We start from the raw sequence: 18,564 nt of genomic DNA on the forward strand, positions 1-18,564 counted from the left end.
AGAGAGTGGGGGCCAATATTCAACATTCTTAAAGAAAAGAATTTTCAACCCAGAATTTCATATCCAGCCAAACCAAGCTTCATAAGTGAAGGAGAAATAAAATACTTCACAGACAAGCAAATGCTGAGAGATTTTGTCACCACCAGGCCTGCCCTACAAGAGCTCCTGAAGGAAGCACTAAACACGGAAAGGAACAACCGGTACCAGCCACTGCAAAAAGATGCCAAATTGTAAAGACCATCAAGGCTAGGAAGAAACTGCATCAACTAATGAGCAAAATAACCAGCTAACATCATAATGACAGGATCAAATTCACACATAACAATCTTAACCTTAAATGTAAATGGGCTAAATGCTCCAATTAAAAGGCACAGAATGGCAAATTGGATAAGGAGTCAAGACCCATCAGTGTGTTGTATTCAGGAAACCCATCTCACGTGCAGAGACACACATAGGCTCAAAATAAAGGGATGGAGGAAGATCTTCCAAGGAAATGGAAAACAAAAAAAGGCAGGGGTTGCAATCCTAGTCTCTGATGAAACAGACTTTAAACCAACAAAGATGAAAAGAGACAAAGAAGGCCATTACATAATAGTAAAGGGATCAGTTCAACAAGAAGAACTAACTATCCTAAATATATATGCACCCAATACAGGAGCACCCAGATTCCTAAAGCAAGTCCTTAGAGACCTACAAAGAGATTTAGCCTCCCACACAATAATAATGGGAGACTTTAACACCCCACTGTCAACATTAGACAGATCAACGAGAAAGAAAGTTAACAAGGATATCCAGGAATTGAACTCAGCTCTGCACCAAGCAGACCTAATAGACATCTACAGAACTCTCCACCCCAAATCAACAGAATATACATTCTTTTCAGCACCACACCACACCTATTCTAAAACTGACCACATAGTTGGAAGTAAAGCACTACTCAGCAAATGTAAAAGAACAGAAATTATAACAAACTGTCTCTCAGACCACAGTGCAATCAAACTAGAACTCAGGATTAAGAAACTCACTCAAAACTGCTCAACTACATGGAACCTGAACAACCTGCTCCTGAATGCCTACTGGGTACATAACGAAATGAAGGCAGAAATAAAGATGTTCTTTGAAACCAACGAGAACAAAAACACAACATACTAGAATCTCTGGGACACATTCAAAGCAGTGTGTAGAGGGAAATTTATAGCACTAAATGCCCACAAGAGAAAGCAGGAAAGATCTAAAATTGACACCCTAACGTCACAATTAAAAGAACTAGAAAAGCAAGAGCAAACACATTCAAAAGCAAGGCAAGAAATAACTAAGATCAGAGCAGAACTGAAGGAAATAGAGACACAAAACACCCTTCAAAAAATCAATGAATCCAGGAGCTGGTTTTTTGAAAGGATCAACAAAATTGATAGACTGCTAGCAAGACTAATAAAGAAGAAAAAAGAGAAGAATCAAATAGATGCAATAAAAAATGATAAAGGGGATCACCACTGATCCCACAGAAATACAAACTACCATCAGAGAATACTATAAACACCTCTATGCAAATAAACTATAAAATCTGGAAGAAATGGATAAATTGCTCTACATATATACTCTCCCAAGACTAAATCAGGAAGAAGTTGAATCTCTGAATAGACCAATAACAGGCTCTGAAATTGAGGCAATAATTAATAGCTTACCAACCAAACAAAGTCCAGGACCAGATGGATTCACAGCCGAATTCTACCAGAGGTACAAGGGGGAGCTGGTACCATTCCTTCTGAAACTATTCCAGTCGATAGAAAAAGAGGGATTCCTCCCTAACTCATTTTATGAGGCCAGCATCATCCTGATACCAAAGCCCGGCAGAGACACAACAAAAAAAGAGAATTTTAGACCAATATCCTTGATGAACATTGATGCAAAAATCCTCAATAAAATACTGGCAAACCGAATCCAGCAGCACATCAAAAAGCTTATCCACCATGATTAAGTGGGCTTCATCCCAGGGATGCAAGGCTGGTTCAACATACGAAAATCAATAAATGTAATCCAGCATATAAACAGAACCAAAGACAAAAATCACATGATTATGTCAATAGATGCAGAAAAGGCCTTTGACAAAATTCAGCAACTCTTCATGCTAAAAACTCTCAATAAATTTGGTATTGATGGAACGTATCTCAAAATAATAAGAGCTATCCATGACAGACCCACAGCCAATATCATACTGAATGGGCAAAAACTGGAAGCATTCCCTTTGAAAACTCGCACAAGACAGGGATGCCCTGTCTCACCACTCCTATTCAACATAGTGTTGGAAGTTCTGGACAGAGCAATCAGGCAGGAGAAGGAAATAAAGGGCATTCAATTAGGAAAAGAGGAAGTCAAATTGTCCCTGTTTGCAGATGACATGATTGTATATCTAGAAAACCCCATCGTCTCAGCCCAAAATCTCCTTAAGCTGATAGGCAAATTCAGCAAAATCTCAGGATACAAAATCAATGTGCAAAAATCACAAGCATTCTTATACACCAATAACAGACAAACAGGGAGCCAAATCACGAGAGAACTCCCATTCACAATTGCTTCAAAGAGAATAAAATACCTAGGAATCCAACTTACAAGGGATGTGAAGGACCTCTTCAAGGAGAACTACAAACCACTGCTCAATGAAATAAAAGAGGATACAAACAAGTGGAAGAACATTCCATGCTCATGGGTAGGAAGAATCAGTATCATGAAAATGGCCATACTGCCCAAGGTAATTTATAGATTCAATGCCATCCCCATCAAGCTACCAATGACTTTCTTCACAGAGTTAGAAAAAACTACTTTAAAGTTCATATGAAACCAAAAAAGAGCCTGCATTGCCAAGTCAATCCTATGCCAAAAGAACAAAGCTGGAGGCATCATGCTACCTGTCTTCAAACTATACTACAAGACTACAGTAACCAAAACAGCATGGTACTGGTATCAAAACAGAGATATAGACCAATGGAACAGAACAGAGCCCTCGGAAATAATGCTGCATATCTACAACTATCTGATCTTTGACAAACCTGAGAAAAACAAGTAATGGAGAAAGGATTCCCTATTTAATAAATGGTGCTGGGAAAACTGGCTAGCCATATGTAGAAAGCTGAAACTGGATCCGTTCCTTGCACCTTACACAAAAATTAATTCAAGATGGATTAAAGACTTAAATGTTAGACCTAAAACCATAAAAACCCTAGAAGAAAACCTAGGCATTACCATTCAGGACATAGGCATGGGCAAGGACTTCATGTCTAAAACACCAAAAGCAATGGCAACAAAAGCCAAAATTGACAAATGGGATGTGATTAAACTAAAGAGCTTCTGCACAGCAAAAGAAACCACCATCAGAGTGAACAGGCAACCTACAGAATGGGAGAAAATTTTTGCAACCTACTCATCTGACAAAGGGCTAATATCCAGAATCTACAATGGATTCCAACAAATTTACAAGAAAAAAACAAACAACCCCATCAAAAAGTGGGCGAAGGATATGAAGAGACACTTCTCAAAAGAAGACATTTATGCAGCCAAAAGACACATGAAAAAATGCTCGCCATCACTGGCCATCAGAGAAATGCAAATCAAAACCACAATGAGATACCATCTCACACCAGTTAGAATGGCAATCATTAAAAAGTCAGGAAACAACAGGTGCTGGAGAGGATGTGGAGAAATAGGAACACTTTTACACTGTTGGTGGGACTGTAAACTAGTTCAACCATTGTGGAAGTCAATGTGGCAATTCCTCAGGGATCTAGAACTAGAAATACCATTTGACCCAGCCATCCCATTACTGGGTATATACCCAAAGGACTATAAATCATGCTGGTATAAAGACACATGCAGACGTATGTTTATTGCGGCACTATTCACAATAGCAGAGACTTGGAACCAACCCAAATGTCCAACAATGACAGACTGGATTAAGAAAATGTGTCACATATACACCATAGAATACTATGCAGCCATAAAAAATGATGAGTTCATGTCCTTTGTAGGGACACGCATGAAGCTGGAAACCATCATTCTCAGCAAACTGTCACAAGGACAAAAAACCAAACACCACATGTTCTCACTCATAGGTGGGAATTGAACAATGAGAACACATGGACACAGGAAGGGGAACATCACACACCGGGGACTGTTGTGGGGAAGGGGGAGGGGGGCGGATAGCATTAGGAGATATACCTAATGCTAATTGACGAGTTAATGGGTGCAGCACACCAGCATGGCACATGTATACATGTGTAACTAACCTGGAAATTGTGCACATGTACCCTAAAACTTAAAGTATAATAATAAAAAAATTAAAAATAAAAAAATAAAAAAATTAAAATTACTACACAACATCCTACTTTCTTTACCATTTGGTTAATTTGCATATTCTGTTCATGAGGCTGTATGATGGGATAAGTAGATTTTGGTGTTCAGATTTCAGTGTGCCATCTTTACTTGGAATTCCAATTTTTTAAATATTTTTTAAAAATTGTAGAGTAGTTTTATATTTCTAGAACAGTTGTGAAAATCATACAGATAGTTGTTGCATAATCCTCACCCATTTTCTCTTAATGTTAACATCTTACATTACCATGATACTTTTGTCACAGGGGAGATTTCAGTATTGTTACATAACTATTAACTAAACTCTATACTTTCTTTGGATTTCACTAATTTTTCTCAGATATCCTTTTTATGCTCCAAGATCCTATCCAGGATTGGATTTAGTTTGTATGTCTCCCTAGTCTGTCCTGGGCTATGACATTTTCTCTAACTTTTCTTGTGTTTTAAGACCTTGATAGTTTTGAGGCATATTGATCAAGGTATTTTACACAGAATGTTTCTCAATTTCGGTTTGTCTCATGGTTATGTTGGGGTTATGAGATTTTAGGATGAAGACTGCAGAAGTGAGTGCCATTTTCTTCATGTCATTTCAAGGTTATATTCTCCTAATAGGATTTACTACCAGTAATATTAACCTTGATCATCTGGCCAAGGTATGGTTTGCTAAGTTTCTCCCCTGTAAAGTTATTTACCTCCATTCCTTTGTTCATACTCTACTCTTTGGAAGCAAATCACTAAGTACAGTCCATACTAAAGAATGAAGATGGGAGGTTGTTGAGCTCCACCTCCTGCAGGGGAGAATATTTACATACATTATATGTAATACTTTAATACAGGAGATTTGTCTCTTTTCCCATTTTTTCATTTATTCAGCCATTTGTGTCAGTATGGATTCATAGATGTTCATTTAATACTTTGGATTATAATCTAATACTATGTTGTTTATGTTGTTGCTTGAAATGTTCTACCTTTGTGGATTGGAAGCTCTTTCAGGTTAGCTCCTATATTTCTTTGACATGTCCCCATTCCTTTCTGTTATTTATTTGTTTTTGTTTTGAGACGAGATCTTGCTCTGTTGTCCAGGTTGGAGTGCAGTGGTATGATTACAGCGCACTGCAGCCTTGACCTCTTGGACTCAAGCAGTCCTCCCACCTCAGCCTCCCCAGTAACTGGGACTGCAGGCACTCACTTGTCTAACGCCTGGCTAATTTTTAGAAATTTTTTTAGAAATAGAGTCTCACTATATTGCCTAGGCTAGTCTCAAGCTCCTGGGCTCAAATGATACTCCTGCCTCAGCCTTCCAAAGTTCTGGAATTACAGGCATGAGCCATTACACCTGGTCTCTTCTGATTTTTGAACATTTTCTTTTTGGCATGGCAGAATGCTCCAGGGTCACCTTATGTAAGGATGTATAGAGCTGTGCCCCTGCAGTAGATTGAGTCATTCCTCCAAGGAACTCTAGATCCTTTTATTGGAAAATAGTATTAGAAACCAAGATCTGGATGTGGGGTGTGCCCTTTGTTGGGGGAGGATGACTACTTCTAGACCCTTTCCGCAGACAAAGTAGGAAATACACACACACATATATATAGTAGTATCTTGTACTATATTTATGTGTGTGTATATATATGTGTGTGTATATATATATATACACTGATGTATACACACACATATCTATATATACTACATATATACCATATATACTACATATATACTATATATACTATATATACTATATACACTATATATATACACTATATATACTATATATACTATACTGTATATATACACTATATATATACTATATATACTATACTATATATATACTATATATACTATACTATATATATACTATATATACTATACTATATATACTATATACACTATATATATATACACTATATATACTATATATACTATACTATATATACTATACTATATATACTATATATACTATACTATATATACTATATATACTATACTATATATACTATACTATATATACTATATATACTATATATACTATACTATATATATACTATATATATACTATATATACTATACTATATATATACTATATATATACTATATATACTATACTATATATACTATATATATACTATATATACTATACTATATATATACTATACTATATATACTATACTATATATACTATACTATATATACTATATATATACTATATATACTATACTATATATACTATATATACTATACTATATATACTATATATATACTATATATACTATACGATATATACTATACATACTATACTATATATACTATATATACACTATATATATACTATATATACTATACTATATATACTATATATAGTATATATATACTATATATACTATACTATATATACTATTATATATATTGTAGATACTATAGATATACTATATATAGATACTATATATAATGTATATACACTACACTATATATATAGTATATATACACTATACACTATGTATATATAGTATATATATACTATATGTAGATACTATAGATATACAGTATATAGTATATATATACTATATATAGATACTATAGGTAGTATCTATATAGAGTATATAGATACTATCTATAGTATATATAGTATCTATATAGAGTATATATAGTATATATCTATAGTATAGATAGTATATATATAGTATATATCTATACTATATATATAGTATAGATATATACTATAGATATATAGATTAGTATATATACTATATACTAATATATAGTATATATCTATAGTATAGATAGTATCTATACAGATACACTATATAGTGTATCTGTATAGATACTATATATATACTAACTGATGTATACACACACATATCTCTTGTTTATGCACCTATCCATTTGTATCTATATCAAGCTAAACATGTGTTCACACTGATGTTCTTAATTCTAATCCACTACCACACTGTTTATTCTAGCCTTCCCCTTTTGTTCATCTGTAAATTACTCTACCCAATGGTGACAATACTGGGCTCCACCAACCACCGTCTATTTACTTATTTGTTGAAACCCAGTATAGATTATAACTCTTTCTGAATCATTAACCTGTACCTCCATGAGAAATTACTTTAGCAATGAGAATATACTATGTATAGTTCTTTTAGTGTTTAGTCTTATAGTTTCAAGATACCATTTTCCAAAATTACTTAAATTGGCTCCTTCCTCCGCCCCACCTCTTTAAGTCAGTTTAGGCCATATTTTTTAATGTAATTAGAGTTATTTATCGTAGTCTGCATTCTATCCTCGTGTCGTTTGATCTCCTAGTTGGTTTCTTTGTGTGTATACATTAAGGTTCACTATGTGCTGTAAATATCTGTGGGTTTTGACAAATGGGTAGTATCATGTATCCAAATTAGTTCTGCCACTTTAAAATCCCCACTGCTTCTTCTACTCAAACCTTCCTTCTTCTCCAACTCTGTGGCAACTACTGACCTGCTTTCTTCCCTTAATAGTCTTTCCTTTTTTAGAATGTCACATGAATGGAATCATACAATATGTAGCCTTTTCAAACTGGCTTCTTTCATTTAGCAGAATGCATTCATGTTAATGCATTAATTTATATAATGTTCTTTTTTTCTTGTTGAATAGTATTCCATTGTATGGAAGTATCACAGTTTTTGATTCATTCCTTTGTATAAAGGATATCTTGGTTACTTTTATTTTGGTGATTTTGAGTAAAGTTGTTCTAAGTATTCACAGACAGGTTTTTGTCTGGACATACATTTTCCAGTTTACAGTTGAGTAAACCCAGTAGCAATACTGCTGAATCATAAGTTAAATCTATGTTAATTTTACAAGAAACTGCCAAATTCTTTTCCAGAGTGGCTATACTAGCAATGAATCAGAGTTCCTCTTGCTGTATATCCTTCCAAGCATTTGGAACTGTTGTTTTTGTTTTGTTTTGTTTCTTGTTTTGGATGTTAGCCATTGTAACAGGTGTGTAGTGGTATTTGTATTTGCATTTCTCTGATGACAAATCATATTGAGCATCTTTTTAAATGTTTATTTTTCATCTGCATATCTTCTTTGGTAAAGTGTTCAGGTATTTGATAGTTTTTCAAATTGGATTATTTTTTCCTTATTGTTTAAAAGAGTTGTTTATATTCTGTATGTAAGTCCTTTATCAGATATGTGGGTTGGAAATATTTTCTTCTAGTCGATGTCTTGTTTTTTTGAGTCTCAGTGTGTTTGGCAGAACACAAGTTTCAAGTTTTGATAACACTTAAATTTTGATAACATTAAAAATTTTTTTTTTTTTTTGCTTATGGACATTCTTATATTCTACCACCATTTGTTGAAAAGGCTGTCATTTCTACATTAAATTTCCTTTGCACCTTTGTCAAAAATAAGTTGACTATATATCTGTGGGTTAATTTCTGAATTTACTATTCTGTTTCATTAACCTATATGTTGATCCCTTTGTCAATATCACATAATCTTGATAGTGAGTCTTGAAATCAAGTGTAGTCTTCCAACTTTGCTCTTTTATTACAGAATTGTTTTGGCTATTCTAGATACCCATTTTACAAAATTTCAGTAATATAGTCATTAAAACTTTAGAACTCTTCTTTGGAGATATGCAGGTACTATAATGTTCAATTTATCAGGCACCAAACAGTGGTACATTATATTTACATGCAATTTATGTCCATACATTTGGTTATGTAAATCAGTCACCAATTTTATTCATGAGATTTGCTTCTAAAAAGATTTTTATGCTTTTAAAAAATCAAATTGACCTCCAAAAGACAACAAATCAATTTTTCATAAAATGTCACAACTCTTTTGAAGTAGGTATATTCATGTTTTATAGATGAAAAAAGCTTAGAGGGCTAGACTACTTGGCCTAAGACTCAAAGTCAGTCAGTTACACATTGTCACAATGTCTACCTCAGATTTACACAGGCAACTCAAACTTAGCATATCCAAAATGAAACTTATTAATTCATTCTTAAAACCTGATCCTCCTCCTTAATCCCTTATTCTGATCAGTGTTACAACCATCTGCCTACATATCCAAGCCAACATTTCTTCCTCAGAACTCCTATTAAACTGATCTCTTATTTGGTTTATTCTATTTCTTTAACTAAAATATTTAAATTGAGCCTATCATTCTTCCCTTTTTTTTACCCTTCATTGCATATCTACTTTAATTTATACATATATTTGTTACAGTTTTTATTAAAGTATATTGAAATTAGTGTTCGTTGAGACGGAATCTTTTTCATTTTGTCTTTTAAAGCATTAGTATTAAGGGAAGAATGGGAATGGGAGAAAAGGAATGCATTCAATTCTCAGGCTTTTCTTTTTAATTCATTCAGTAAATATTTATTGACTATACTGTGTCAGGTACAGTGCTAGTTGCTGGGGACACAGCATTATGGTCAAATTGACTTAAGTAAATAAGTAAGTAATCATATAAATACTTAAAACAATTAACAGTTAATTTGAAGAATTTTTGGTTCCTAGAAACAGCTTATAAGAGGGACTCCTTCTGTATCAGAGTCTAGGAGTTCAGGTAGGGGGAAGAGTAAGGGAAGGCCACACATACCAAGCAAGAAAAGCAACAGCAACAAAGAATATTACGTCAGCATAGTATCAGATGGTTCTATGAGGTTCTTTTCTCTTCTGCTGAATCTATAGGTTCTGAACCGTCAAGAGTGTGTTTTAGAGTACATCTTGATAACAGGACCAATGCATAACTGTTTTTGCTTGACTGAAAGGTATATTTGGGGGCATCGAGTATACGATAAAATTATATAAATTGTTCACATCTTTTAAAAAATTCCTAATTTTTGCTTCCTGTAATCTTCAGATCCTTTATTGTCTTTTTTCTCTCATCTGCTTTGCTACTTCTGATCTACATTGTATCTCTGTTACAGTGTCTGCTTTGTCTTATTCTACCTCTCTCTGCTTTTCTTTACCCCTTGGCTTTAATGCTTTTTCTCTTTTCTTTTTTGGCTTTTATCAAAAACTAGGGAAAAAAATAAAAAAGGATTTGAGTTAAAATTAACTACGTATACATACTCTTATACACGTTTGCATTTGTGTACTTCAGCTTTTCAGATCATGATACCTTTTTTTCAGTCTCTTTGCTATTGTTGGTACTTTTTTAACATATTAACTGTGGTGGTGTGTAGAAAATGAGAGAGAATAAAAGCAAACAAATCAGAATTTTCTGATTAGAATAAAAGCCAACAAATTAGAATTTTCAGAAAAATGTGAAATTTGTTTATCATTTGAGGTCGTTTGGCATCTTAGGATTGAACAAGGTGAATGACTATAGTTTCAGAAAAGGAAAAGGTGATATTGACTGATTTAGGGATAAATCAAGAAATGCGACATTTCATGCATGGATCTTTTCACTTAGAGTGCAAGGATGTCAGTCAGAATTTGCATGGTATAGGAAATCAATTGAAACTTGAGCCCATAGACATTTACTTCAGCAAAATTCTTACTAATTACCATGACTGTGTCAAGTTAGACTGTTGTAGGCATAATCTAAAGTTTACAAAAGGTTGAAATTCTTTTGTCTAATTGTAAACCCCATATTAATGAGATATAATTTATATATTTCATATAACTTTTTATTTTTATATATAATTTATATATTTATATATAATTTATATATTTATATATAATTTATATATATAATTTATATATTTATATATAATTTATATATTTATATAATATATATAATTCATATATTTATATATAATTTATATATTTATATAATATATATATAATTTATATATATAATTTATATATTATATATAATTTATATATATAATTTATATATTTATATATAATTTATATATAATTTATATATTTATATATAATTTATATATTTCATATAAATTATATATAATTTATACATTTCATATAATTTCATTATATGAAATTTATATATTTCATATAATCAGATATATTTCATATAACACTATTATTTGAAGTCTTTATTTAAATCAGTAAAGTGTTATGTGTTGTACATACCACTAGTAAACCTTAGTACCATCCCCAAAGTCATTTTAAATAGAAAATTAAAGCCATGTATAGCTGTTTCAAATCACCTCTTTTCTGAAAAGGCAAGTTGTCTAAGTTTTGTGTTGTTTTAAGTGACACAGTATGTGATATACTTACTGTAGACCTGAATTTCATTTTCTGAAAATTATTTTTGTTGATTCTTAATCTTTAAGTAGATATTGAATGGTCTAGCTTAGAAAATTATGTCAAGTATTCCAAATTGGCACTTAACAGTGCATTAACATCAAAGATCTAGTCTCATTTTCCAACACTCTGTATCAAGGATTTGCAAAGTAAGAACTTATGTTGAAATTCAGCCTGCTACCTGTTTTGTAAATAAAGTTTTATTGGGATACAACTACACTTGATCACTTATTGTGTATGGCTGCTTTTGTACTACGGAGGCAGAATTTAGTAGCTATGATAGAGAGTGTAAAAATTATTTTAGGTAAAGCCTAAAATAATTACTGTTTGGCCATTTGCAGAAAAACTTGGCTGATCCCTACTCTATATAATCTACTTGAGACTAAATTATGACATAATCTATCTTTAATATCTGTGATATCCATATTTCCTGAAACTTTTAAAAAAATACAAGTAGAGAAATACAAGTATCAACTTTTTCTCTTTCCAGACTCATGTTTGTATTGAAAGTTACTTGCATCTATGCAGATTTTCAAATCTTGAAGTAATCATTTTTTTATTTTAACTAAAGTTATATTTTTCTTTTGGTGGCCATTTATCACTATAATTATATCAGTTATAAAGAATAATAACAAAATAAGATTGAGATCCAAATGCTAAGTGGCTGACTTAGCTCATTTACGTCCTGTGTGTCAGACCTAGTACAGTAGCCTTACCAAAAACATAATTGAAATTCACTTATCAGCAAAATGACAAGTCAGTATATATTATGTGCTTTTAGCAGCAATCACACAAATTATTTAAAGTCTGAATACTAAATTCATGTGCCAGGGATCTGGAATAGCCCTTGATAAGAACTTTTGATTCTGATTTTTAAAAAATGTTTAAATTATTAGTAGGGAATTTTAATATTAGACTAAATACAATTATCTTAAACCTTTCTTATTGAAAGCTGTTAATTTAAAATGTTTGAACTCTTCGTCTTCCTCTCCTTAAAGTAATGCTTTACATTGCAATGCCTGAAGACAGCCTATAAATATTACATAGAAATTCCATACACTTTTTTTGTGTGTGTTGATTATTTGGAATATACAGACTAGGTAACCTACTGTTATTTCCTTCCTGGTCATATAAAATTCTTTGAAACTAAAAATAGAGATTTATAACCTTGGTAACTAAATGTCTTTTGTTGTTGCAAAGGTTCCAGAGCAAGCTACCAGTCCAAACGTTTAATTGTCCTGTATCTGTTCACATTTTAAATTATCAAGGTCAACAAGGTAATTGTGAAGTTTATAAGCATTTTAATTGGGTTTTATTGGGTAGCTGCCATAATTAGATCTTACTTTGATTTTACCTAAAAAGAATGGCAATAAAAGATAACAAGGTAAATATTTCTCACCACATATAACTTCCTTAGAAATCGTATTTAGCCAACCAATTACTTCTGGTTAAATGCCACTCATTTTCTTCAAATATTTTCACTATGATAATAAATAAACGTAAGAATTTTATTATCTTATACTTTTCTGTTAGGTTTTTCAATTGAGATGAACAGAAATGTTTATCTTCACAATTCTTGTAGAACAAACTTTTGTTAGGCAGCATCTTTGAAAATTGTTCATTTATTTTGAAGAAAAAAAGATAAGAGATGAAAGTAGTTACGCTTCTTGAAATGTAAACCTAAGTGGATGTTAGTTGTTTGAGATACATTGAATTCTATATAACTTAAAATTGCCTTCCTGTTAACTGATACTATTTAAGTATGTCTAGAAATAGCTCTTTAATATATGTGTATATATTTTTTCTGTTAAAATACTAAGTTCTAAAAGTACTACTTTTCCATGAGTGTAGTAATTTTATCCAGTTGTGAAGTTTGGAACCATTTTGTGGCATATTTATTAGGTGTCTTCTATTATCTTTGGCTAGTATCCTCTTTTATGGTAAATGTCAAATCATAGGAGCACAGAAACGGGGAAAACTTGAGAAAACAGAAACTTGGATATCTAAACTTTTTAGTATAATTTTAAAATAATTGAGATCCTTTCTAGAATCTATATTTTTCACTAACACATATCACAAATTTTCTTTTAATTACTTTGAATGGTTGCCTAAATTATATTATAGACATTTTCCATGTAATTTAAAACTACTTTCTTTACCTTTACTGCATCTTTAATTTCTCAACGTCAACAAACATTTCAGTAGCCACTATGACTCTTAAAAGACAAAATGCATTTCTGAGGGGAACCAGTTTGTATTTTTTGTCTTTATGTTGAATAATTCTACATATATTATGAAGAAGAAAATAACAGTCATCTAAAAATTGTGGTCAGCCTTCCTATGCATTTGTTTTATAATAACAAATAGGTAACAGCAAGAGATTTTTACTTCAAATTTAGTGTAATTATTTGTCATTGCTTTTGAGGGAACATAGTTAAACTTTGTAATAAAAATATTAGCCTTGTTTTACTTATGATGGTGTCCAAAAAAAGAGAGGAAATACAGTTTCTGATAAAAATGGAAAGTCCAGGAATAAATATAATGATGAGAATGAGTGCTTTTATCACTGGGGAACTTTCTTCATCTAAGCACATATGAACAATTGATCCTTGTAGTCATATATAGCAGTAAACATTAATAACTTAACAGTCTGAAGTCAGTGCAGAAGATATGGAGCATTATTGAAAGATGGAGTCGAGCAGGTGGCACTTTAATATGTTCAGTGTCATGGTTGACTCTAAAGACTAGTCGAATGAAATTACTTGAGGTTCTAAAGATTTAAAAAGCGAACTCATTTTGCTGCACTAAGGAAATGCTACTGATCAGGCTTTCTGTGTCCCTTTTTTCTAGGCTAGAAAATATTAACCCTGAAGAAAATGACATGGTAAGCCATTCTCTGAGGAGATTTCTTGATGTCAGTCTTATATCTTAGAGGCTTAAGTTCAATTGAGTGGGTTTCAAGAACTAAGATGTGGGAAAAAGAAGAATTGACACACTAATAATGTACATCTTTGCTGCAATATGAAAATTCAATAACTTCACTCAGTCAATTTACAATTCACATGTGCCTATTAATTAAAACCCTATATTAAATAAAATATATTAAAACTTCATGTCTGACTAACATATAATGGTGTTGGTAGACATTACAGGAATTACTGAACAGAATAAACAATGCAGACACAGGGATAGCTATTCAGAAGAATGGAGCTATAATTGTGGATAGAATCTACAAGACCAAGGAATGTAAAATGAGAATAACTGCAGAAGAAATGAGTGCACTAATAGAAGAACGGGATGCTGCCTTGTCTAAGGTAACTCTGCATATATCTGTAAAAGCATATACTTACCATTTTCCTCTCTCTTTTTTTAACCATTAAAAAATGACTTTGGCCCAGATATTCTTAATTCACATTAATTTTTAGCACATAATACCACAATGATTAGCTATGTTAAAATAATTATGTATTTTATTATACTACTTTTCAAAATATGAAACCTCATTTTAAATAAAATTTAATGCAGTCTCATTTCTTAATAAAACTAAACTTGTTTTATTACAGACTAACTTGTTATAGAAATTTAGTTATATTTTTTCAATTAATCACTTTTATATGGGACTTCTTACTTAAATTACAGTTTTCTGAAGGCTGAGACTATGTCTGTATTACTGTTTTATTCCCAGTGCCTAATTCAGTACCTTTTAGTAAACCTTGATTAATGGATCAAAATTATTCATGTATTTTTTTCTGAATGCTACTTACACCTTCCTGCCCTACCTGAAACGTGATTCCCTCCCTTAGGCCACTGCTTCCAGTGCAGTCCTTTCAACTAGTGGCTGTGCTCTCTCTCATACCAGTTATACCACTGGGCTTGGAGGCTTGTTTCTTGTTATTTTAGTGTGTGTGTGTGTGTGTGTGTGTGTGTGTGTGTGTGTGTGTGTGTGTGTGTGTGTGTGTGTGTGTGTGTGTGTGTGTGTGTGTGTGTGTGTGTGTGTGTGTGTGTGTGTGTGTGTGTGTAGATTTGGTATCACCTTGTTTCCCAGTCTGCTCTTGAACTCCTGGGTGTGTGTGTGTGTGTGTGTGTGTGTGTAGATTTGGTATCACCTTGTTTCCCAGTCTGCTCTTGAACTCCTGGGTGTGTGTGTGTGTGTGTGTGTGTGTGTGTGTGTGTGTGTGTAGATTTGGTATCACCTTGTTTCCCAGTCTGCTCTTGAACTCCTGGCCTCAAATGATCCTCCTGCCTCGACCTCCCAAAGTGTTGGGATTACAGGCATGAGCCACCATACTTGGCCTTGTTAGTGTTTTCAGATCAATGTCTTTTTCACTCCCTAAATACCTCCAGCTCTGAAACTCATGCATCAGACTGTACCACCCAGTACACACTATTGTTGTAGTCATGTACACACTTCTATGTCACTTACCTTGTTTTCGTAAAAATTTTTGGGCCTATTCCAATGTCTCTTTCTTCAGCCTACTCCTGTCATAATTCTTGGTGATGTAAATTCCTATGTAGATAATCCTTTCAAAAATTGCAGCCTCTTATTTCCTAAATTTCTCTACTTTAGTCATTGTGTGCTGCACACTGTATCTGCTATCTACTCTGTGGTCATACTCTGTTCCTGGTCATTCTGAGTCTCAATGTCAAGCTTCCCGCTTTCTGACTACCAGCTGCTATCTTTCTAGCTCACTCATGCTAGAACTCTGACTCCAGCATTTTTTTTTTTTTTTTTTTTTTTTTTAGACAGAGTCTCGGTCTATTACCCAGGCTGGAGTGCAGTGGTGTGATCTTGGCTCACTGCAGTCTCTGCCTCCCAGGTTCAAGTGATTCTTCTGTCTCAGCCTCCTCAGTAGCTGGGACTACAGGTGTGCACCACCAGGCCCAGCTAACTTTTTGGTATTTCTTGTAGAGACAGGGTTTTGCCATGTTGGCCAGGGTGGTCTTGAACTGCTGACCTCAAGTGATCCGCCCACCTCGGCCTCCGAAAATGCTGGGATTACAGATGTGAGCCACCGTGCCTGGCCTCAACTTATTTCTATCAATCTTACTAACTCTTTTCTATCCCTCAAACCCCTTATGCCCTTACTCCCCCACCCCAACACACACACATCTGGCTTAAATTCCATAGCCCATTATAATTATCGCCAACTTGCACATAATATGACCTCATTTCTCTTGGCCCTCTTCCTTTGTCCTACTCACCCAGCAAAATCAAAATCTAGTTAAATGAATCTATCTGTTTTGTATCTTCACAGCTTTGTAAGGCAGGAGAAAAATCACACAAATTTACTGACTGTACTTACCTTAAATCCATGATCAACTATTAATATATTCAGTTAGGTTCTTAGTGTTGCCTGGCAACTTCTTGCCTTTTGCTTGTCTATTCACTCTCCCCTCTAGAGGACTATTTTATCTCTTCTTTCTCCTTAGTTATCTCACCTCTCCTCCCAGTTAAAAAGATAACTTTTGCATGCCCACAGCCATTTCATCTACCAGCCTACCTGCATTTGCACACATGTGCTCTGCCTTTTCTACTTTACTTTTTTCTAACTACATGCTTCTATTTAAAGACAATCTCTCTATTTCCGTACTAGTTCACATCTTTTCTGGCCTTCACAAGGTGATCACTTAACCACTTGTTCCTTTTCTCTCCTACTTCATAAAATGTTTGATATTAGTTCATTTCCATTGCTATCCAAAATGCCTTACCACCTCCCATAGAGGCTGAGTGGGAGTTTTGGTAAGTCTTGGCCTAGTTGTGGTTCACCCCTGTATTTTGGATGAGGCCTCCCAAACTGAGAGCTGAGTATTTACAAGGGCCCGACTCCTGGACAATCCTGTATTCTAGTGTGTGTTTGTTTCCTCAGCACTGGAAGACTGTGGAAAACTCAACTATTTTTTCAGAGGTTTGGGGGCTTAGCTTTTTAACTTAGAGACCTGTAGAAGTTTGGAATTTGGCAAATGATTTGGTTCAGAAACAAGTCTCAAATCTCCATTTTGTCACTTCAGCCCTGAATAGCTGTCAAAAGCTTGGGTGGTTTCTCTGTCTTCCAGCAGGAGCTCTTTGCCTAGTTAAAGTCTGATTTCTCAGTGTTTTCCCCATACCTAGAATATGACACTCTCAGGGGGAAAAAATAACTGCAGATACTCCAATCCTTCCTCTCCAGTTAACTCCTCTTCAGAATCTTAGACACTCAAGCCATTATTGCAGCAACAGCCCTCTGATACCTTTAGGCAGATGATTTTTGCATTAAATCTGGCTTTTCTTGTTCTTGAATGAAGCGTTGGTTCACCACAAATGATTCCATGCTGTCTAGACATGGAAGTAAGTTAACTAAAAATAAGCACATAGAGCATAATTAAATTGACTGCCACTCATTCCCTCTTCCTATCTTTTCTCCCTCCACTGACTTTCATGGTATAAAAGGATAAATAAATAAGAAGTTAACATTTGGTAATATTTGCTGACAAGTTGTTATGTATAAATACCACCACACTATATTTATGGTTATGTTTTATGAGAAAGGAGTTGTTTAGTTATTTTAATTTGCTTATTTGCAAGCCCTCTGGCTCAATAAATACTCATTTTAATTTTTATGTTACAGTCATTGTATACTTACACTTTTGAATTATTGTCTTATATTTCTGAATGGAATCTTTTTTTAACTTTGATTTTTTAAAAATAAACTTGTTGGAATAGTTTTAGATTACAGAAAAGTTTCAAAAATAGTACAATATAAACAGCTCCCATATATTACCCAGTTTTGGTTTTCCCTAATTTTGTTATCTTAAATCATTGTGATATGTTTGTTAAAGTTAGGAAACCAACATTGATACATTAGTATCAATTCAACTCTAGATGTTATTCAGAATTCAACAGTTTTCATTAGTGTCCTTATGTTCCATGATCCAATCCAGGGTAGCATATTGCATTTAATTGTCACGTCCTTCTAGTCTCTGGTCTGTGACAGCCTATTCATCTTTCCTTGTATTTTT

The 18,564-nt window shown here is 33.4% G+C and overlaps 1 protein-coding gene across 21 annotated transcripts in view; it reads left to right on the top strand.

Annotated features, from left to right (window-relative positions):
• Nucleotides 1-18,564, top strand: part of MIPOL1 (mirror-image polydactyly 1) — a 401,793-nt gene that overhangs the window by 101,256 nt on the left and 281,973 nt on the right. For all 21 annotated transcript variants that reach the window (XM_054530043.2, XM_054530050.2, XM_024232049.3 and 18 more), the window contains 2 exons: nucleotides 14,419-14,452; nucleotides 14,712-14,882. In XM_054530043.2, coding sequence (XP_054386018.1) covers nucleotides 14,419-14,452; nucleotides 14,712-14,882 — 205 coding nt within the window. The remainder of the gene's footprint in view (nucleotides 1-14,418; nucleotides 14,453-14,711; nucleotides 14,883-18,564) is intronic.

Source organism: Pongo abelii, chromosome 15 (genome assembly GCF_028885655.2).
Source record: "Pongo abelii isolate AG06213 chromosome 15, NHGRI_mPonAbe1-v2.0_pri, whole genome shotgun sequence".
Lineage (NCBI taxonomy): Eukaryota > Metazoa > Chordata > Mammalia > Primates > Hominidae > Pongo > Pongo abelii.